Source organism: Rhinolophus ferrumequinum, chromosome 26, assembly GCF_004115265.2.
Source record: "Rhinolophus ferrumequinum isolate MPI-CBG mRhiFer1 chromosome 26, mRhiFer1_v1.p, whole genome shotgun sequence".
NCBI lineage: Eukaryota > Metazoa > Chordata > Mammalia > Chiroptera > Rhinolophidae > Rhinolophus > Rhinolophus ferrumequinum.
Genome location: NC_046309.1, coordinates 13,991,363 through 14,015,544, shown reverse-complemented (window position 1 = coordinate 14,015,544; position 24,182 = coordinate 13,991,363). Strand labels below are relative to the sequence as shown.

Here is a 24,182-nt window from a genome sequence, read left to right as displayed (position 1 = left end):
CTGAATAAAATATATGACACGTCTTTCTGTTGTTGACGTTTGAATTTCAACTCAGGTATTTTTTTATAAAACAACATGTTCTACCCCCCACCTTCTTTCCCCCGCCCCCCGCACCTAAGCTAAACTTTTGGTTGAGTTCTTGGGGGGCTCCTGGAGCGTCCTGATCTTTTTAAAATTCAGGCCCAGTACTATCTGGTTAATAAGCCCTTGAATAAATGAACAGGTTGAACATTTAAAATAACCTACTCCTCATGGACTGATAAATGATAAAGATCCATTTCATGGGTGTTATTTAGGGACCTCTAGTTTAAGATTATGGCATATTACATCATTATTACCTTTTTTTTTTTTTTTACAGTATTAAGATGATAATTCTCTGTATGGAAATACTTAATATAACTTGGTAGGCCATTCAGAGGAAATGCTGTTCAATGGTCGATCCACATTCTTGCTGTGACAATACACAGTATAGGTGTTTCATGATACAATATTTGTAGCTTCCCATCTTCATCCTTTGTGTTAATATAATACAGAAACTTATTTGGATTCTTTCTGAACTTGTATATTTTTTTTTTTTTGCCTTGCAGTCAACATTCATTTAAACAGTACCTATTTGCTGCCTGTTTCTAGTATGGTGCTTGACACTTAATACGTATTTAGTAAATATTTGTTGAATGAATGGCCAGGAGTTTTGCATAAACGAATCAGGCATGATGTTATAATAGACTATAATTAAAACATGATGTTACAGTAGCTATACTTGAGGGATAAAATATGTAACTAAAAACTATGGCATAAGACTGGAAGAGACAGATGAAATATGATGGGAATCCAGGAGGAGGTGTGATTACTTCCAGTGGAAATGGAGTGGGGGATTAGGGAAGGTAGCAGCTATATACAAATGTACCACCTTACCTGTGTACTTATGATTCTTTAGGCTTTGCCCATTTATTTTATGCTAGAAATCAGTTTTCTTAAGTGCAGTTTAATTTACCCTAAATGTCCTATATTTAAAAATGCATACAAATCGAATGAAAGCTTTTTTACGGATGCTGATTCGGAAACATACATTGCTTTTGGTTGCCTCTGTGATTTGGTTATTCATCCATCTCTTACGCCTATGTATATTACTTTCACATTGTCACCATGATTTAGACCTAGGCATTTTTTACTCTGACTTCTGTTGTATATTAATTATTTTCATATTTCTTCCTTTTCTTTGACCATTAGAATAACACTTTTCTTTTGCTATGAATGTTACCAGCATAATGGAGTGTCCAGACTTAGCATTCTGGGCAAGTTTAATAAGAATTTGAGGTCATGGTCACATACGATGTTTTTAAGACTGGATGTTGTTAGTGTCAGAGTGTTGATATTTATATTTCCACATTTCTTTCAATGACAGGAATTTTGGAGTTGGACTCAGGGTGTTGCTAAGCCTCTCTCCTGTTATTTCCTCTCTTAGGTGCTTTTGAATATACCCAGTGGTTTAAATTTCATAAACAGTGGCAGTGCATGAGAGGATGGTAGCGTTACTTTGGTGTTGGGGTGGGAAAGAGTCAGAGGGAGAGTACTTATGGGAATGGAATGAGGAATGTAGTTGCTAGGAGAGTAGATCTTAAAAATTTTCATCCCATAAAAAATTTGTAACTGTGAGGTAATGGATGTTAGCTAAACATACTGTGGTAATGATTTTGTAACATACACATAAACCATTATGTTATACACCTTACGTGAATACAATGTTACATATATCGGAAAATAACAAAAAGAATGGGGTATGTGTATTTCTAGTTAGTAAAATTTATTCTGTCACTCTGAAGTTGCTGCTTTGTCTTTCTGTTCAATTTGTATTCTCTTTGTTACCCTTCTTGCAACATTGTATTCATGATTCTTAATTCCTCCTATGAAACTTTGATTACCTCTTCTTATCCTTAACCTCTATTCAAATTCTCTCAGAGACTGTAGCTTTCCTGGTTGCTTTGGCAACAAGCCTCAAAAAGGAAAACCCATTTTAGATTCACGTTTATAAAATCTGAGCATTGCTGAAGACGTATCTTCAGGGTCTGTGGAACTGAATGTGCCAGTTCTCTTTCGTGTTTTCTTGGACCTATCATTTTGTCACAAAAAGTTACTTGTTCATGGTCGAGTCCACTGTCCTTTGAAAAGTTTGCTTAGTTTAGCTTTATTCATTTTTTTTTATGTCACTGAACAATTGTTTTTCTTTTTTGAATAGTGAATGTTACAAATTCTCTCTCAATTCTCTTGTTCAGATATGGAAACAATATAATTTCTAGATTACATTCACTATGTGTTAACAGAACAGTTTTAATGTATTTTTTAAAACTATTCCTAGTAGTAGGAAGAACATTTACTGTTACAGTCATCTTTTAACAGTGGATAAAAAAGTACCTGTGGAGAAGGGTTTGACTTAAGGACAGAGCAGGTGTAGACATGGGATATCCAAATCTCACCACAATTTCTGGCCATGGTACAAAGGGTTCAATAATGACTCTATTTTGCCAGTGTGATAGTCCATCATTATAAAGTATTTAAAAGTCAAAATAATTTATAAGGATGAAGTATAGTGTAACTAATGGAAGTAGTACGTTTGGGAGGATGGGTTTTTTTTAAGTACCTTGAGACTCATAAATGAAATTCTTAGCCATTTCAAAAGTACTAAATAAAATTACTTCAGGACAGTCAGATGTTCCCATGGCTTTGCAGAAGAGGTCCTCAGGTTGTGAGGCGGGGCTCCGATGAGACAGATGGTGCTTGGGAGTGAGGCTGTTGGAGGCTGCGGCTAACTGCAGTTTTGGGTTTCAAGTCTTGCCACTGGCCCTTTAAGACGGAACTAAATGGGCGGATAGAGTCTTGATTACCTGCTGATGTACAATGTGGACAGTTTTATGTGCACACACTCACATTCTCTTACTTTTCTATTGATCACCGCCTGCTCTTCCCCCAACCCCAGCCTCCAACCTGTGTTTGGTGTGAAGTTGGAGCAGGCAGCCTTTCTAAACAGGAAATAAGCAAGATGGCATTTGGGAGATGCTATTTTATTTTTGTGAGTTCTTGTGTGATTTTTAATGGGGAAACGTGTCTACCACTTCCTGTTAGGTGATTTGCTTTCCAATTAAATGTCAACTCTCTTTATAAGTTGCCTTTAATGGCAGGTTTAATTGGGAAGACAAACTTGGCTGCGACTTGAGACCTTATTGAAACCTCAGAGCAGAGCTTTTGTAGACAACCTCTGGTTACAGATGTCAAGGCAGTTTGAAGACTCACGTTTCAACTTTCAGATCTTCACAGAAGATGGAATTTCAAAAACTTAGAAAATCCTTTATTGTTAAATTCTCTTGCTCCTCAGAGAGTGTTTTGGTCAGCCCCATATTTAATTCAAAGTGAAGTTTGGGTCCAGGCTTCGATCATAGCTTTGAACAAAGAGCTTTGAGGTCCATGATATAGTTTGTGGCAGGAAAGGGACGTGGACACTGTTCTGAGCAGAGTCCTGGAAGCTGTGTGAGGTGGGCACAGTGTCACCATCATCATCCCCTCTCTTCATGTGAGCCTGTCTTGTAAGGGATTTTAGGGATTCCGCTCTTTGTTCCCTGGCGAGTCTTGGCACAGGGATGCAGTATTGTTTGACAATTACTCTACTAGAATAGCTGGAGACCAAACACTTTATAAACTTCCTGGAAGTCCTGGGACATCTGACGGCATATGTGGATGTAAGGGGAAAAAAAAAATCCCATTTTTTTTCTGGCTAAGCATGCAGTATTAATATCTTGGAAACCCATGTCATAATTTCTAACCTCACATGTAATTTTTAACATTAGAATTTCTTGAAAGCTTCCAGGCATACAGTTTTAATATTGGGTTATAAGGTCATATTTTTTCAAGCCATTACTTACAGGTCGGTGTGGTCACAGTCTGCAGTGGAAGGTGTGGTATAGTTGGTAGAAACTTACTGTATTACCCGTCATCCAGGTCACCTTGGATCAGTACAGTACTGAAAACCACTGTATCTTAGTTTCTCATTTGTAAAATGGGATAATATGATCTGCCATGGTTTCTGGGGAAATTAAATCAGAGTATATAAAAGTGCCTAGCACATTTGGCACAGAGAAGGCAATATTATATTTGTTATTTATATGTCAATAAAACAAAACAAAGAATGAGGTATGTATATTTCTTGTTAGTAAAAATTATTCTTTCTCTTTCCCTTTCTCTTTCTCTGAGTGTGTATGAAATGTTGGATGGATAGATAGAAATAATTTTTTAAACAAATATGGGGTCTTTATGTGCTAATTTTATTTGTCTCCCTTTTTCATTATACATACCTATAGTAAAGAGCATACATACGAGTGTATGGCTTGATGAATTTTTACCTGTATAACCAGTCTTCACATCAAGATAGAGAACACTTGCACTCCATTTTTTTCCAGTTCCGTTTTCATGTGTGTGTGAGTGTGTGAGTATCGCATTATTCCAGTCCCATTCACTAAAGACTATTCTTTCTTCACTGAATTTCTTTTACACCTTTGTCAAAAATGTGGGTCTATTTCTTGACTCTTAGTCTATTCTATTCATCTGCTTATCTCGATGACACAGGGTAATCAACCACACAGGGTTGATTACTGCCTGTAAAAGTCTTGGAGACACATAGCGTAAGCTTTCCAACTGTAGTCTACTTTTTCAAAGTCATTTTGGTTATTCCAGTCCTTTGTATTTCCATAGCAATTATAGAACTAGCTAATCAATTTCTACAGTAAAACCTGCTGGAATTTTGGTCGGGATTGCATTGAATGCACAGATAAACATGGGAGAATTGACATCTTAACAATATTTGAGTCTTTTGATCCATGAAAAGGGTGTATCTCTCCATTTAATTTTTCTTTGATTTCAGTTTTTGTTTTTGTTTTTTAATAGAGTTCATTGTGTAAGTCTTACGTATTGTGTGTTGGATTTATCTCTAGTTTAGGCCACTTCAAGTTGTCCCATAACTCACTGAATAAACGAATTGAGGTTCATTTGTTTCCCCCTAGTCTTTTTTTTCTTGGTGTTTTCTTTAGGATAGTTTCTACTGCTGTGTGTTCAAGTTCACTAATCTTTTCTACAATTTCTATCATTTCATGTAATGTAATTTTATGAATTGTAGTATTGATCTCTAGAAGTTTGATTTGGATTTTTTTTTTTTTTTACTATCTTTAATGTCTCCGCTTACAAGTTTATTCTTTCCTGTAGCTTCTTGAACATACAGAATACAGGTATTATGAATGTTTTAATGTTCTTGTTTACTAATTGTATCATCTGTGTTATTTTTGGGTTAGCTTCAGTTGATTGATGTCTTTTCCTCCCTTCCTTTACATGCTTTGTACTTTCTGGGTGCTAGATACTGTGAATTTTACCTTGTTGGGAATTGATACTGGATATCTTTGCTTTCCTGTAAATATTCCTGAGCTTTATTCTGGGATGTGTTTGAGTTACTTGGAAATACTGTGGTCCTTTCAGGTCTTGTTTAAATTTTGCCAATTGGGAACAGAGCACTATGTCGTCTAGGGCCAATTTTGTCACCACTATGGCAAAATGCTTTTGAGTGCTCCTCCCAGTGCTCTTTAGAGAGTTGTTACTCAGGCTGTGTGTGATTTCAGGTAATTGTTCCATCAATCCTTTCAGGTGGTTCTTTTCTTGGCCTTGAGTAGTTTCCGCCGTGCATGCACTGAGGACACGTAGCTGAAGACTCAAGGCAGGTCCTCTACGGATCTCCAGGGTGCGCTGGGCAGCTCTCTCCTCTCCATCACTCTGCCCTGAAAATTCCAACTGCCGTAATGTCCAAGGTTTCGAAGCCTTTGTTTTTTTTTATTAGTTGTTTCAGATGGTTGCATATGCGCAGAGACGAAGAATAAGGTAATCAGATGTGCTATAGGAAGTTTCGGCATGGAAGTGAACTAGATATCTCGGCACTGCTGGTCTTTGGTTTTGCAGTATATTTAATTACACAGTTACATACCTTTAGTTCATGCAGTACTCTCCCAGGAACTTTCCCTTTAGACTCTTAGAAATGCTTTGGAACTATTATGCATCTGCTTATGTATTTATTTTTAAGAATAGGATTTTTTCTGTTTATTTAGCGCCTGAGATAGTATTGCTAATTGTTCGCTTGAGGTCTCGTGGAGCTGGTAAATGGGTTTTCTTTGGGTGCCATAATATTTTGACTCTTTTTGTTGGTGGTGGTTTTTTTTGCTTGCATTTGGCGGCTTGCAGTCTGTGCTTGCATTTTTCAGTTTGCCGTGGTGAGCTCTGCCCCTTATTGTCTTCTACTTTGCCACTTTTTACATTTTTAACTGCTTTCAAGCCATGAAATGAATCATGACTTTGGTCTTTTCAGTAGCCAGTCCTTTATTTTTCGGGAATTTTGCCTTGAAAAAAAAATGGAACATCCCCATTTAACAGGAAGTTATAAGGGAGCATTGTTATGTACCATTTGACATGGTAAGAAAATTAAATATTTTAAGTTCCTTAGGAAAACCTTTTCAGACTTTTATAAAAGGTTTTATAAAGCCATTGCAAAAAAATAAAAGTGACATATAACGCAAAAGGTGTTTTTCCATTTATAACTTGGTGACTGTCCTTGTGCTGCTTATTATGGGAGACATTATTTTATGCTCAAAATATCACTTGAGAGCTTGTTAGAAATACAGAACCTCAGTCACCACTTAACCCACCTGAACAGAATCTGCCATTGATTAGCAGGTGACTTGAACGCACGTTAAAGAAACCAGGTAGCATCTTAACTTTTTTTTTTTCAAAGCTGAGATAATGGTGTTATGGCTTTGCTTTTTTAAAAAAGATTATTCCTAAGAGTTACACACTGAAATATGTACCACTAAAAATGACATGTCTAGGATTTGCTTCTAAATAATTGGGGAAGAGGGTTTGAGTTAGTGAGGTGAATGAAACAAGATTCGAATGTTTAGTTGGTGAAGCTGGGTTTATTCGACAAGTCTCTTAATTTTTGTATGTGATAGAAGATTTTCATTCAAGTGTACATGCATATGTGTGTTTATATATGTGAGTATGCTGGGGAGAGGAGAGGGGTTGGGAATGGTAAGGTTCTGTAGATGACTAAATCACAGAGGTGCTAACTAATGTATTCTGCCTGACCTGTCCACCTACGTAGCTCCTACTCTGACACCTTCCCTCTCTGGTGTACCTTGCACGTTAACATACTAATGTCTCCTGGATGTTTGCGCTTAAGAAACCTTCAATTTGTGTAATCTGGAATTTCCCAAATAATCTACCGTATTTCCCCGAAAATAAGACCGAGTCTTATATTAAGTTTTGCTCCAAAAAAAAGCATTAGGGCTTATGTTCAGGGGATGCCATCCTGCTAGGGCTTATTTTCCAGTTAGGTCTTATTTTCGGGGAAACACAGTATTACCCTCTAACACCTATTAATATCTTACAAAACATCATTTCTCAGGAACTCACTAGAAACTCCACATTAGGAAATAGCGTAGACTTTTAAAATGACCAAATGCCACAATGTGTTAAAGTAACAAAAACATTCCACTGTAGATGAAAAATAAGATCGCTGTGGACAAAGCTTTGAGAAGGGTGTGGGGCTTCAAATGGAAGAGGGAAAAGAGGTGAGCTTGGTTCAGTAAGGGCAGGGATAGATTTTAACTGGACTTTGTCAACCCTGCACTCAGTTTTATGCTTTAGTGGGGGGTGATTTTACTTGAGGTAGTGGCCTTCTCTGTGAGTTCCAAGAGTTATAGCTTTTGGTCCCCAGAAGTGTTTTGTATAACCGAGTTAATTGAAATATTGAAAAACTGCATGTATTTGGTGTAGTAATTGGCCCTAAGAGCTGTCTGAAGCAAGACAACAGTGAATTTGCAATTGACTTTAAAGCAGAAATTGCTTACTGTCACTTGGTATGAAATGAATCTCTTTGTACTGAATTAAGGGATGTTGTTTTTATGCATCAGGAAACTTTTTCAGAGGGACTTGTCATCGCCAATTGCTGTCAGTTGGGATGGGATTATCTTGTATTTTGTGGGCTCTAATAAGACATAATTAAGAAACAAGCAATTGCAGTGTATAATTGAATATAATAAAATCTGATTTAAAAGTGTAATGTAGATTTGGTTATGCTTTGAGTGAAGCCGTATCTTGTTTGATTATATAATGTTGGAGATTACATCTCCGACATTAATGTGTGATTTTTAACACAAACTCAGAATTATGATGAGGGTTTGTTGTTTTTATAATTCGTTGGAAGCATTTATAGACTACTCATCACATGCAGGTTGTAATAGGCTTGAAGACCTGCTTCTCAACTTGTTTGGTTAGTGTTTATATTCTTAGCAATCTCTTTTCCTCCTCTTGAGGTTGTACTTTCCCTTTTCCATACATAGAACTGTCTTTAGTTCCCCTGCAGACATAATAGGTGTTTGTTGCTGTCAGGCATTTCTTAGGTTGGTTCTTTCATATTTTAAAGAAAATCTAATGCATGCGATTTGAAATAAGGGCTAACTAGATCTAATAGTGTAACCTAATAATCTTCTGGTTAAAAGCAGTTTGGGAAAGAAAATAGGGTAATGTTGTGAGGCGTCGTGTCAGCCTTAGACTCCTTTTTCTTGTGTTGGGATCAATCATAGAAAGGAATATTATATTCTAGAAAGATCAATAAGCTAATAGTTAATTTTTGTCCTACTTGGGGTGAGGTTCTGGAACTAATTAACCCTTGAGTATTTGTTGAGAGTTTAAAAAGACTCAGTTTTTGCCTTATTATCCTACGTTAGAATATTTTGTAAATGAAATAAAGGTGATTCCTCATCTCGTGCTCTTTCATTGTGCAGTTTATAAAAATTCATAGAATTGTCCTAACAGGAGAGAAAAGAGCACTGATTGAGGGGTTCAGGTACTTGATGAGTAAGAAGTGCAGGGGCTCTGTGACATCCAGATCGTTTGCTCAGAGGCCCATTTTTCGTACTTTACAGAATGGTACGAAAGTGAGGAGGTTTCATTCTTATTGGAGAGTGTGCTCTATAGACCTGTAACTTCCTGATCAGTGATTTTTGGATATGTGGAGCTTTACCTGTAATTAGTTTTCCTGAGTTGCTCGAAGGGATTTCCATTAATTGTTTCGTTAATCTTTATTATTCCTGGAGGAGAGGTCACTGGATGCCATCAAGGAATGCCCTTCGTAGACAATTAAGCCTATTATCTGTTTTCAGAAAGCAGGTCTTAATGCTAATTATTCTGCAGATGTCTCTAAAATTCAGGTGTATTATGTTAAATATTCCTTATAGCAAGTTAATTAGTTCAGTTATCCGAGGCTGTGTCAGGCAGCTAATTCTTCTTGTGGATTAGCCAAGAATCTGTGTTGCTGTGGCTAAGGGAGGCGTGACCGATAACATCTGCCTTGAGAATTACCCAACCAAAATACTACTGCCTGTGTCTTGTAGGGTGGTGTAGTAGTCTGCTCAGGCTGCCATAACAACATACCACAGGCCGGGCGGCTTCAACAACGGAAAGTGATTTTCTCACTGTCTGGAGGCCGGAAGTCTGAGGTCGAGGTGCTGTCAGAATTGGTTCTGGTATGGGCTGTCCTTCTGGCTTGTAAATGGCCACCTTCTCATAGTGTCCTCACATGACCTGTCTTCTCTGAGTACATAGAGGGCTCTCTAGTGTTCCTTCCTCTTCTTATAAGGACATCCATTCCTTAAGACCTCACTTGATCTTTATTACTTTCTTTACAGACTACCTCCAGATGTGGTCACATTGGGAGTTAGGGCTTCAACATATGCATTGGGGGAGAGGGGTGTCACAATTCCGTCCTTAGCAGGTACACTCTGGGGACTCTTATTACTTTGTTAAAGTACCCTACACTGTTTCCAGAGTGACAGTCTGTCATTACCTATAGGTAGTTTTGAGACTCAGGCAAGAGCCCTGGCCAGGCTCGAAAGTTTTCACAATTGGTTGTCAACCTTACTGCTGCTTTTCTGGCTTATAATATTTAACTAAATCTTTAATACCAAATACTTAATTCTAGATTCTCTTCAAAACTACTACTGTCTGGTCAACTTGAACTAATAAAAGGCTTGCTAAGAGGTCGAAATTCATAAAACATGATTTGATCCATTTAGTCTTATACATTCCCTAATTTCTACCCTTCGATTAAAATAGATCATTGGAAAGGTTCATACTTGGACTATATTCAGAGTCTTTCAAAATCTGTAGGGCTGAGTTGCATTTTAATGTTACATTGTTGAAGGACTTAGAAGAAATGGCCATGTAAATTACTTGGTTTTTAGAAGGCTGTTTAGGACGCCGTTTACTATATTGTATAATGTCTTCTTTAAGTGAAAGATTTATTTTAGAATTTGGAACTAGTTTAAAATTTGTTTCCTCAGAGGAAGTAGAATCTATCTTTTTGATAATGAAAATTATATAACTGGCTGTGTTTCCCTTTTTGCACTGGCTACTAGGAACTTCAGAGTTAGAGTGGGGGCTCATTTCGTATAAACTGCTATGTTTGCCCATATGACCAGCATACTTGTGTTTTACATTTATATAGTGTTGTTTGTCCTGCATCTCTTTAACAAGTTCCACTTCTCATTTGTATTACCTACTTTGTTGTACAAACCAGCTCAGATTTTTTTTGGAAAGAAGTAGGATAGAATTAAAGTGCAACTTGATAGTAAATATTGTTGTTCAATATTAGTATTTACTATTAAATCCTGGTTGAAAGCTATTTTTCTTTGCTTGGGTGCTAACTCCCAACTGACTTCAAAGTACCTTTCAGAGTAAAAGCCCACGAAACTACCTGATCTGGTCCCAGCTTCCTTCCCTGACCTTATCACCTATCCGTCACCCTTTCTCACTTCTCTAAAGCCACATTGTCCATCTTTGCCATTCCTTGTTCCCTGAATAGGCCAAACATGTCCTGTTTCAGTGCCTGTCCATTTGTTCTCTCTGGAATCAGCTTTTCTACATAGTAGTACCACCTCCCTTGCCCTCACTACCCAGAAAGATCCATTCAAATGCCATCTTCATCTGGAGGCCCTCCCCGGTTTCCTTATGTTACATGGTCCCCTTCCTCCTACGCTGCCTTCCGTTTTCCATAGCTGCTGCGTCCGGACCGCCACGTGCTGTGTTTCTCTATTCGCTTTATTGCCTGCTTCCCTAGAAGAATGCAAGCTTCATGAGGGAGGGATTGGTTCTGTTCACAGCCGTATCTCTGGCCACTTAGAACTGTGCCTGCAAAGTAGTAGCTGCTTAGTGATTATCTGCTGAATGAATATGTGAACTAAATCGGGCCGCTATGCTGTCCTTTCCTAGAGGTTTTTGAACAGGCGTTCTTTTTTGAGAGAGAATTTAGCTGCTGCGATTGTTTCTTATGTCAGGGAACTGCCTTCCTTGACTTCTTCAGATCCTGCAACTTGCTGTTGCTCATTGTTTAGCTTTTCCTAAGCACTTAATGTACCCGGCACCATAAGAATGCAGAGAAGAAGCCTCATCGCGGTTCATAAATAAGAGTCCTCAGGAGCTTTTGAATGGGGAGGCTTTAGGGAATTGGGGCTAACAGTGTCGTGATTCACAGATGATTTGTTTTGTTCCTAATGATGTATATAAGCACACACATTGTATGCACTGTGTTTTACAAAGAACATTCATACTCTTCAACCCTCACCACCACATGGTGGGGCAGGTGCTCTCCTCTTGTCTGTTTGATGGCAAGAACCAGGCCCAGAGAAGTTAAGTGACTCGTCCAAGGTCAAAGAGCTCAGAAGTCGCAAAAACCTCATGTCTGACATACTTGATGAGAGTAGTAAGAAACCTTGCTGGTGTGTTTCTCATGGTGGTACTCCACATTAGTCTTCTTTCCTTTTGCATCCTCTCTTTCTGTCTTTGACTGAAGGTTACTGTTCCTCCTGAATGATGGGCTACCTCTGAGCGACTAACCTGATTTTCATAGGTGTGCTTTTTCTTTTATTTGATCTTCCTTTTATCTTTTTAAAGAGTAATGTCGACTTTTGTGTACTTTCTCCTGCCAGCGCTCCATTACTCTATTACGTCCAAAGTGAAAGCAAAATTGCTCCATAGGAGCCAATGATAGCGACTAGTTATTTTCCTTTCAAAACACTTGACTGGCTACACTGAACTACAGTAGCTGATGTAAAGAAAGGAAACTGACAAATGCAATTTTAGCCCTGCAGTTACTTACCCTGGGTTTGTCATGCTTGTTTATGGCTTGCTTAGAGCTAATGACTGAATTCACCAGAACCATATAACATTCGTGTTCCTACTAGGTGCTGTGAACAATAGCTTAGCATCTACTCCATGGTTCTTTTAGCTCTTGAGGTAAATAAATTCCTTCCTGGGAGCTAATTAGTCATGGTTAGAGATGCAATTCATCATGCATAATGCCAGAGCTGTCTTAGTAAAAAAATTCTGAGTGATCCAGAAATATCTTTGTGTCTAACTTAACTGGAATCTAGTTGACGCTTTTCTGTTCCTCCATGAGCCTGGCAGTAGTTTGTAAATCCTAATGGTTTTGAGATAGGAATGGGGAAAAAATCTAAAGAAGGGGTCAGTATCTTGAATGCATCTTTGGGTGGCAACTTGAAGCTGTTTGTCCTCTGCTCATGCTTTTTAAATCTTCTTGTCCAGCTTCAAGACCTTACTACTAAAAAAGCTGCTTAGTGCCCTTTTTACTGTTCTCTTTACATATGAGCTGTAGCTTTATTAAGGTGCAGTCCTGCAGCTCGGGAGCTGAAGGCAGGAAAAGTAGGATTTTATACCATGTAATGTTGAAAGGGCTTTGTTTGGAGTCAAGTGTCCTTGGTTTTAATTCCAATTTTGATATTAGCTGTGTGCCTCTCTTCCTCTCTTTCCTAATCTGTAGAAAGGGTGGTGATACTATCTCACCAGACTATTTTGAGGATGGCTTTAGATTATGTCCACAAAATAACCACTACATTGTCTGATGTATAATAGACACTCAATTTGTATTCTCTGTTTTGCTTTCACCTTCCCTTCCCAAAATGTAGGACATGGGTGCATGTAAATTTCTGCACTTAGTCTTCAAGTTTCCTGAGTAGAGGATGAGTGAGAGCCGGCTTGTTAGCACTTAAACCATCAAAGGGATCTTGGATCATTTTTGGACTCAATAAGAAAAGGCAACGTATCTTTAGGAGAGTGTCCATATTATGGGCTATGAAACCTCTTCCTGTTTGGACTGGTCACGCCATGGAAGTGTGCTGTGTTCTTGAGTGGCCGGAGAGGGAACCTTTTAAGAACCAGACTGCCCAGGATTGGGGCCTGACTCTGCTACATAAAAGCTCTTTGCCTAGAAAAAAACCAACTCAATCTCTTTATTGGTCAAATGAGGGATCATGTTGTCAGGGATACATGAATTGTTACGTGTAAACCACTTACATTAATGTCAGGCGTAGAGGAAGTACTAGGTGAGTGTGAGCTGTTTTGCGGGGGACCTCGGGGGAAAGCCCAAGGATGGTGGGCTTTCATGTTGAGGAGGAAACAGTGGAAGAAATTGGAAGTATATAACCCGAGAAAGAAAGATATATTGAGAGCCCTTTACCATTGAAAGAGAAATTTTATGGAAGAAGGAATAGATTTATTTTGTTACTGAAAAAGTTGGAACTCAGACCAATAGGTATTCATTATAAAGAGGCCGATTTTATTTTATTTTAGTGAAAGGCTTTGTGATGATAAGTAGAGTTGTTCAAAATTGCAATGACTTGCTTGTGAGCTCGTGAACTTTCCATTGCATAGAAGCTCAGAAGGCTGAGGGGAGGTTCCTGACCTGGCGGGTGGGGTGAGCTAGGTGACAGGTGTTCTTTTCTACTGTGCTATCAGTTCAGACCAAGTGAGTGGCTTAAAACAAAATTATCCCACACTGAAATTTGCTGGGTGTTGGTAGATTGCTTGGGAACTTTGGGCTTCGTCTGTTCTTATAGTCTATCATTCATTCCTTTTGCAAAAATTTATTGTCCGAGACATTGTATTTCTGATCTCATTTTGCAGAAAAGAAAACAGGTTGGAAATGAATATTTACGTGACACCATGCAATCCTTGGAGGAACCTGATGAATCACGTTCCGTTATTGTTAGGAGACAGACAGTTCTCCTTGGGAGTGTTATGTTTTGGGAGTTCTTTTGAGCAAAGCACTGAGTGCCCTTTGTTTTAGACTTTCTTGTAAAGGATATTTGTTTAGTAAACAGTCTTGGAGGATAAGGATAATCTCTCCCTCCAGAGTAAAGGGCAGGCATGTTTACTGCCTAGTATAAAAGATTCGGTTTTCCAAGCTCAGGGTTCCTCTCTGGTAACTCCATGTGAGCCCATCTGCTTAACCCCCACAGGACTTGGAGGAAAGGGAGACTGGACAGATACGCTGGTGTTCAGGCTACTTGCTGTGCTATGAGGAATAAGGTCCTTATCCTCGGACCCGGGAGTTTTGTGTTTTCTGCCGGCGTCCATAAAACTGGCAGGCTAACTTGTTGGCATTGTAGGTAGGACAAACATCTCAGGCTCGTCACAGTTCTTGACATTGAGGAGGCGTGACGTGACGGAGAGGTCAGATCTCATGCCCAGTGCTGAATGATCTACTGTTTGGGGGTGATGAAATCCGAACTTGTCTCCAAAGGGTGTCCTTTACATTACACTGTAGAAAAAAGTTACTGCTTTTACTGCTTTTCCTCCTACTACCAGGGTTACTGCTACTATGACCATGGTAGCTAGAAACAACAACGGACGTTTATTGACTGCTAATGATACGGTAGGCCTTGTTTGATGTCATTTAATTCTCACCAACAACCCTGTAAGGAAGGTATACCTACTATCTTCATTTTATAGATGAGCAAGATGAGATGCCATTACCAAGGTCACATGGGCAGTAAACGGTGGGGCCAGTGTGTAACCCAGGCAGTTTGAGTCCAGAGCCCGTAATTCTGGAGGAGTTAGGAGCATAATCTGAAAACAGAGCAACCTGGGTTTTGAATCCCTGTGCTATCCCTGTACTTCTCATTGTGCGAGGTCGAGCAGGTTAACCTCTTCCAATCTCAGCTGCTATCTCTGTAAAATGGGAGAGGGAGGATAATAACAGGACGTACTCCAAAGGACTGCTACGGGGATTAAACATACATTCTATCAAGTGCTCAGCACAGCTGGTTCCTGGCAGCTAGTAAGCCTCTCTAAATATTAGTGGGTATTATTGTTTCTTATCCTTGCTACCTTCCTTTCCTCTAATTAAAAAAAAAAAGAAGAAAGAAAAAATACTTTAATGGTTCGCACTCTCAGAGTTCTCTAATGCATTTTTCACTAAAGGCAAAATGTCATTCAGCCCAGTTTGCGTCAAGAAGATGAATTTCAAATGTGCGGCAAACCTGGCACAAGCTGCTTTCCTTATATAAATATTTTCTCTAAAAATGAAAATCGCTTAAACCCCCTATAGACTCAATTTACTCTTCAATCTTCATTTTAGTACCCCTTCCTATTTCCTAATGCTCCGGTAATGTTATAGTGACAGCTGTTGCCCAAGGTGTCTTCTCGGGGCCTGACATTTTCCTTAATGGTCATTCTACTTAATGTAAACAATGTGAAATGTCTGGCATGTTTCCTTCTACAAATGGTGACGGAGAGGAAATTATGCAAAATATTACAAGGATGGCCAACTGATCCAGTGTAGCTTTGAAAATTCTGTGGCTCTTTGCTGTTACAAGGGGAAATAATAGAGTTAAATATCCAGGAACTCTTCCCTTTGGGACCGTTGATAAATGGAAGGCATTTTCTGACCGTGCTTTTTTAGATGAACAGCCCGGAAGGCTTCAGGTTTAAAGAGCAAAGTTATGTATCATACAAACAACAGGAAGACATGCTTCGCTACTCTGTACGCAAATATTGTAAGTCATATTTGTGGCTCTATCTTTGAAACCAAATTCCCCTCTAAATTCCCCACTCTGCTTTACTTTATTAGTCAAACACTCCAACACTTGTGCCTCAGGTAACCTGGGAGGTGAAAGGAACCTTGGAGGTAGTCTGGTGTAGGATCACCAGTGGACAGAGGAGGCCACAGGACCTGGCATGAGAAAGGCCTTCTTCCTCCATGTCTTGGGGTTCCCAGTGTGCTGCTTTCCTGAGTGTACCCCATACTCCTTAGAGGCTCACTTTTTTCTTCATTACCCCCCAGCCCCCATCTCATCCTTGGCATTCGTAACACATTTTCAAACTTCTTTTCGGAGGTTAGATTGAAGTTAAAGGCTGGCCTGCTGAATCTCCCTCTAAATTGAAAAAGAAGTGTTATTTATTATGTGGCTCATGAATTAAGATCGTTTGCCCTAAATGACAGTTGGGAGAAGTCTGTTGTACAGTATTTTGCATGCAAATATCTAGGAGTGGATATGTGATTGATTCGCTGATAGACCATCTCTGAAAGCGGTCCTAATGATGGACTTACAATTGATTGCATCCATCATTGAGAGCCTAAAACGCCCCCCTCCCTAAATAAAAAAAAAGGTAAGTGAAATAAACTATGCTGAATGTATAAGCTGACAAATCTGAGGGAATTTAATGAAAGTCTAAATTACTGCAGCCAACAGATAAGAAAAAAAGGTTTCTTTGTTACTGATTATAACACTAAATTAAAAAAAAATTATCCAAGAAAAAGAATAGAGGAAACAAAGATCTATGGCCCATGTATCAAACTAAGTTATTGAAAGATTTTTAATAAGCGTATCTACCTCCTTCCCAGGTTATTGTTGATTCATATCAATCTTGTTAGTGCTGTTGGAAGAATAATGAATGGCAGAGACCGTCTTGTAGTATAGCTTATTATTGCTGTTGTAACAGATTTTAGAGTTAGTACGACCTTACTTCAGGCTGCTGGGGCCTCTGTACCAAACTGAGGTTGTTGAAATGAGCTATTTGAATGGGGGCTCCTCAGTGTGTGTGAGTAATTTTGTCTGTTAGTACACTTTCAGCTATAATTAAAAGTAGACCAACTGCAAGTGACTTAAACAGTGGATATTTCTCTCCCCTAACAGGATGTCCTGAGGTAAGGCAGCTGTAGGATTTAGCTGCTTTGATGGCCCAATGACATCATAATGGCAGCTTGCCATTTCTCTCAGCTTTCCTTTCATGGTTGTAAGATGGCTGAAATATTTGAGTGTCTCAGCTTTGTAACGATATTGAGTGTTGAGTAAAGGGACCTGCTTCCTGTTCATCATCTTGCAAGCAGACTATTCCTCGAAGTCCTTAGGTCTCGTTGGCCAGACTTGTTACTAGTAAGGGGAATGGAATTAGCAGGAATTACTAGGATTCACTCAAACAAATCCAGACCTGCCCAGACTTTCACAGAGTTCATGCTGCCTGTTACCTGATTAAAATGGGTATGCCAAGGAGGAAGTGAAGGGAAAAAGCTCCTTGGATAGGCAACCAGCAAATCCATTTAGATGCTCTGTTGGAATTGACTATGAAGATGGTTTCATATTTTCTGTTAGTAACTTGTTTCAACTTCCTAGTGAGTGGGATGAGTGTGCTCGCCTATTGACTAACTCATCTCTTTTTTCCCTTTTTGTTTTTGTTTTACTCAGCTTGATGTATTCTGTCTTTTATCAGGACTCTATCCACCAGTGATGATGTTGAAGACAGAGAAAATGAGAAGGGTCGCCTTGAAGAAGCCTATGAGAAATGTGACCGTGACCTGGATGAGCTGATCGTGCAGCACTACACGGAGCTGACCACAGCCATTCGCACGTATCAGAGCATCACGGAGCGCATCACCAACTCCCGCAATAAAATTAAGCAGGTGCGCCTTCTTTCCTGTCGCCTGGGGATGGCAGCACTTGGAGCTAGGTGCCTGGGTAGTCGTTAATGGCCGTAACGAGTGGTCCCTAAGGATGCTTTCAGGAATGATGCAGGTGGGCATGTGTATGCTGGACAGGCTGCCTGCAGAGAGTCGCAGAGGGCATCCCGGGCTGGCGTTTCCCTCTCCTGTGTCTGCCCTTGGCTCCTGCCATTACTTTTCACTGCAGAGTGAACTGACCCAGGCGATGGCCACAACTCGAGGAAAACAGGCCACAACTGTTTTCAGACTGAAGGGCCTCTTGCTATTACAGCTCCCGTCACAGTGTATCCAGTCTATTTACCGTGTTTCCCCGAAAATAAGCCCTAGCATGATTTTTCAGGAGGACGTCCCCTGAACATAAGCCCTCATGCTTCTTTTGGAGCAAAAATTAGTATAAGACCTGGTCTTATTTTCGGGGAAACACAGTAATGTGCTCATAACGCACATTGTGTGTGTGTGTGTGTGTGTGTGTGTGTGTGTGTGTGTGTGTGTGTGTGTGGCTGTAACTATAGTGGCTGAAAATTTTTTTGAACTTTTGCCTTTGAGTATGCCACCTAATGCGAAGTTGGTTGTGATTTCTCTGCAGTGATTGTACGTAACTTTTGTGAAGAAAATCTAACTTACAAATTATTTAAACATACACTGAAATATTTATGAATACCAGAAGTCTTTAATATAATTTTAATAGTGATAAGTATGTATTAATTTTTATTTTGTTATTTTTTTCATAATTTGCAGCTGTTTTTCTTTCTCCCCTCTTCTTCCTTCTTTTCTTCCTTCCTTCCTTCCTCTTTCTACTTCTCCCTCTCCTGCCTCCTTCCTTTTGTGGTGGGTGCATGAAAAACTCTTGATTCTTGGGTACCATGTCTTTAGTGCCGAAAGGATAAAGTGGGTTCACAAGGGGTATTTTTATATTTGGTCGAGGGACAGACAAACGTTGTTTGCTGTCACATCATAGTTATGCGATTCTTGGTCAGGTATTTTGAGAGTCACTCCTTTAATACCTTTTAGTACTACCCTTGGATAAATAATAATTTCTACCACTTGTTGAGCACTGATTCCTTGCCTCTATTCCTCATTCAACAGATTTAGAATTTGAACTTGGGTCTCCCCGATTCTAAAACCCTTGCTGCTGGTTTTCAGACATTTTTAAAGCAGCGACGTTCCCCATCCCCTCCCTTTTTAAAATGAGGTCTTTTGCAGAACCCCAATACACCAAACATTAAGGGGGGTGGTGCTCTCCTCTTGTTGATGTTGGGGTGAGCGGTCTGGAGCCTCATGCTTGGTCCCCTCGTCAGCACTGGCGCTGCCCCTCACACACTTCTGGGGTACTGCACAGACCATTTGAATTGCACTGCCCTGGGTTGTTGACTTGGTTTGGAGATTATTCCCTGGACTCTACCTGCCCAGTAATAACTGAGCTTACGGCATTCTCACATGTTTTCTGTCTTCTAGACCTTATATCATGATTTTGTAAGCAGATACATAAATTAACTCTTCTAAGATTCTGTTGATATATGTATTTCAGCCTCTAAGAGTACAGTTCCAGCAATCAGTAAGCTCTTCAGTAAGCTCTTAACCTTTTTTGAAGCAACGCGCTGTCCTCTTTACATTTTAAAATTAACTGGGCATTTTTGAAAGGAATACTGTATTTCTTAGCCTTTACAGTGCTGAGTTCATCCTGTGGCTTTATCTGTGAAACTAGGTGAAGCTATAGATCGGTTGCTCTAGATTTAAAGGAAACTGTGGTCCATTTTGACCCAATATTCTAAGCCCAAGAGGGGTCAGAACATGAATGTATAAAGCTGCTGACCTTCTGGCTTTGCCTCGGGTAATCACAGGAAGGGTGAGGGCTTTTTGGTATTGGTGTTTTCTGATTAGTTTGCTTGGCTGAAAGGACTTTGTCCTAATCTCCAGGGAAGCACGGCAGTGGTTTCTGCCTGGACTCTATCCTTCTGAGTCAATAGCTTCTTTGCCCAAAGAGCGTTTGCTGGTATTAAAAAAGAGTCTCATTTTGATTATTTTACATTTATTTTAGTAGCCACAGTCTTTTCATCATCCTTATTTTTAAGTATGGCGGAGTTTGGAGCAAAAGAAAACCAAAAACAGATTAGTTGGTGTTTATATCAGTTGTCAAAGAAAAAAAAAGTCACATAATTCTGTGTTATGAATTAGTTTCAAAACTGGGAAGAGAAAGGGCTACAGCTCTTAAAAACAAACAAAAAAAAGCCTTTAATAATTGATACATGGGAGAAGGAAAATGTTGGGGGAAAATGAAAGTGAAATTAATTCTCATCCAGTTCTTATCACCAAGGAAACACTGACGCTTCCTCACCAATCCTTCCCTGTCATTTTGGTTTTTAATTGTACGTTGGGTTATATACAAAATATAGGTATATCTATTTTTAAAGTGCAAATGGGGATTATTCAATAATCAGCGGGCTACATTATTTCAGAGCCAGGCAAGGTGATGAGAATGTATAGATCTGAGTGGAAGTTTTCTCTTTGCTCTCTGCCAAAAGTTCAGTAAATACAGAGGGTGCCAAAGAAATGGATACGCATTTTCAGAAAGGAAAGCTGTACTAAAACTGTAATACTCAATATGTACTGATAACAAAAGATGAATACTAGTCACGTTTGACGTCTGCAATGACAAGCGGTGCTCAAAGTGGTTACCATCAGTGTCCAGACACTTCTGATTACGGGAAACTACGGCTTGAGCAACGCTGACCAAAGAGTTAACATCTTATAAAATGTGTATACATGTTTTGGGCACCCCCGGGATTTGTGGAGTGCCACCTGCATGCCTGCTTCTGATTCAGATGCTGGGGCTCTAAGAGTGAAAACACCAGTCCTTGACCTCAGGGAGCTTGCGTGCGAATGGCAGGAGACAGAAAAACGGATGATACTGAACAACGTTGATTTAGTCTCTGTATATGAAGTGTCTCTTGCGTTGAGCATGGGCTCTGCTGTATAGGAGTGAAGAAAACATAAAAAGTTCCTGTCCTCAGGGAGTCTACATTCCAGTCAGGGGAGACAGACTATACATTAATAAATAAGTAAAATATGGTGTAACAAATAGTAAGAAGTGAGGTGCCCGCCCCCAGACCCCTCAAAACGAAACAGGGGTTGCTGTTTTCAATAGATTGGTCAGAGAAGGCTTCACTGAGATTACATTTGAGCCATCACTTTAAGTTGGTGAGGGCGTCGGGAGAGCACCTCAGGAAGAAGGAATCAGCAGGTATCAATAGCGGATAGAAAAGAATCTTGAAGCAGGAACATGATTGGAATTTGGGGGAAGCAGCAAGGAGGCCAGTGGGACTACAGCAAAGTGGGGAGAGTAGCCGGAGAGAGAGGAGATGAGAGCCGGTGGGTGACTGTCATGCAGGGTCTCGATCCCCGTGAGGGCTTTGGTTTTATGTCTGAGTTTGATGTGAAACCATTGTGTGGTTTTGAGCATGGGGATGACATGGCATGATGAAAAAGGCCATTCTAGCTTCTGTGCTGAGAACAGATTTTAGTAGGAACCAAAGTAGACGAAAATGTTCGTATTCATGCTTTGTTACCTTTATTTTTTATTTATTTTATTAAAAAATTTTTTTTTTATTGGGGAATATTGGGGAACTGTGTTTCTCCAGGGCCCATCAGCTCTAAGTCATTGTCCTTCAGTCTAGTTGTGGAGGGCGCAGCTCACTGGCCCATGTGGGAATAGAACCAGTAACCCTGCTATTCAGAGCTCGCGATCTAACCAACTGAGCCATCCGGCCGCCCCACTTTGTTACCTTTAAAAGCTTGAGAACTCAGAACTGTTTTCATCTCCCATTTTGCTATTAGTTTCATGTATAAATTTATATTGCACTGTTAGAATCTATGTCCTGGGATAATCAGAGCCGACAAATTTAACTCTCTTCCCAGATGGTCCAAAGTTTTTCACATCAGTCAAGTCCATTTGGAATTTTTTCTAGATTAAAAAAATTAAAAAGTGCAAATAAAATACCATGTGTGATTGAGCAGGCCAAGTAATATGGATAATAAGGAAAATACTTGGGCGATCCTATTATTGTTGAATACATTGTAAAATTGGTCAAAATGAGATGTTATTGCATTAGAAACCTTCAGAGTCCATAGGTTCTGCCAGTGTCTCTCATACAATGACAAATACAGCAGCAGCACCGAAACAGGTGAAGATGAGTAGATACAAGTTGGGGACTCGGGCCGTCTAGGTGATGCTTATTGGTAGTTGAATTTGAGCGCTTCCTTTGTGGTGTAGTAGGTGGATGAGATGACATCAGATTACTTTACAGACACTGAGTGTTCCATCTAATGCTTATCCCAGGAGCAGGTGGGCTGAAGGGAAAACACAGATACCTGTCTCTGCTGTGATGCATACACAAACACTTTCCATTTCACCCCAATTTTGGCTGCCCTATTGGTGGTACATCAAGCTCTTAACTCATTTTTCTTGCCTGTAATTGGAAATAACTCTGCATGATTGTCCAAGTGAAGTTGTTGGGACTGAATCATTGAGTAATGCAACATTCAATAATTACCATTCAACTATAATAATTTTGTGGCTTTTATCTGACAACACGTGTACCTTGAATGGTAGAATTAGACTGAAGAATAACCTTAATGGATATTTAAAAAGTCAACAGTAGACCAAGATGGTTTTGATAGGAAGTTATTTACAGCCCACATATAAGATGGAACATCCCAGCTCCTTGTAGGAGAAAGAGGGGAAAAGCCTAGAAATGGACACGCTAAGCTGTGGGCAACAATGAGATGTCAGAATTAAATTCTACACTGTAGTTCGCAGTGCTTTAATGCAATCACAAGAACGATGAGGCCATCTTTCCATTAAGTTTAACTGTGTCTGTGTTTGTGTAGTGTGTGCAGACTCAGCAACTCAAAAGCCAAGTATTATTGTCCTCGGAAAGGGTTGAGTGGAGCCTCTCTGAGAATTTAGCACCTTAAAATGGTAGCTAAAAAACTAAGGGAACAAAAGCATGGGAAGTAAGTTCGAGGGTAATTTAAAAATGATCTTTAGTTATAAAGGGCTTTTAAACAATTGTGAGCAGTGTTTCTGAAGTTCATTCTTTCTAGGTACTTTATAAGATAATGGAAAAAATGGGTGGACATTTACATCAGGAAAACACCCATGAAAACACTGGTATATGATATAGATTTGACTATAAAAAACAGAAAATTTCATGATATGTTGTACTTTTAAAATTAAGAATAATTTGTTATATTAATTTTCATTTACCATCCCTTATACATGGAGAGCTTTTCAGGAGATTTCTAGTTTAGTTTCAGTGAGGTGCTTGCATATTTGTACTGCCTGTACATAACATGCACACTCAGAGGCATTTCCCTTCTTTATTCTTGAGCCACATTCAGTGCTTGTCTGATTTTATGACTTAAAAGTTATGGCTTTCCACTGCCGGTGCCCCCAACACCTGTATCCATCAGCCTCTCCTACATGTCTCTGTTCCTCCTCTCCCAAATGCTACCACAGTATTATTCAGAGGCCTTGGTTAGTTTTCCTCCTCTCTTTATCTTTCCTAGGGCAGCACTGCAAAAATCTATATCATCTCACCTGTCTATTCACAGTAACCTCTTGTGCTCTGTTTTCCTTATTTTCTCTCTTTCTAATAGTCTCTAATTAAAGTGATTTGCAGTTCTTATATATTAAAGTTGAAATTCTTGCTGTTGCTGGGCACGTGATCATGAGTAGTTGTGAAGTTACTGGAATTCTAAGGAAGCCAAAGGAACTTGTGTTTGAGGAAGGATTTCTATACTTGGGTTTTGATGTCATGACTTGAACAGCTTGGGTAGTCCTGGATTTATTTAAGGAAGAAGCAGAGAGTAACATAATTTTTCAATTTTAAATCTCTTGATAAATAGAATGAAATAAAGATGCTGTCACTACATTTATAGCAGTAGAACGAGCATTTGAGAAATAAATGTGTAATTTGGTACCTCTCTCAATTTAGATGTCACTGTTCATTGACGGATATAGGCCTGTTTCTCCCCCTCTCTGTTTCAAGAATCATATTCATTGAGCTATAACTTACACACAATAAAATGTAGTGTTTTAGAGTAAGTTCAATGAGTTTTGGCAAATGTGTATGCCCTCGAATGGGTTACCATCACCTCAGAGTTTTCCCTCCTTCATCTTCGCTTTTAATTCCTACCTCCCCATCCTGTTTGAAGTAATTATCACTATAGATTATTTTTGCCTGTTCGAGGAGTCTTACCGTATGTGCTCCTTTGCATCTGGCTTCTTTTGCTCAGCATAATG

At 39.4% G+C, this 24,182-nt stretch overlaps 1 protein-coding gene across 2 annotated transcripts in view; it reads left to right on the top strand.

The window, feature by feature from the left end:
- EXOC4 (exocyst complex component 4) overlaps positions 1 to 24,182 on the top strand; it is a 634,133-nt gene that overhangs the window by 873 nt on the left and 609,078 nt on the right. Inside the window, exon 2 of one of the 2 annotated variants that reach the window (XM_033099157.1) lies at positions 17,650 to 17,839. In XM_033099157.1, coding sequence (XP_032955048.1) covers positions 17,650 to 17,839 — 190 coding nt within the window. Of the gene's footprint in view, positions 1 to 17,624; positions 17,840 to 24,182 lie in introns of both variants that reach the window. The other variant, XM_033099158.1, reaches the window with a different exon arrangement.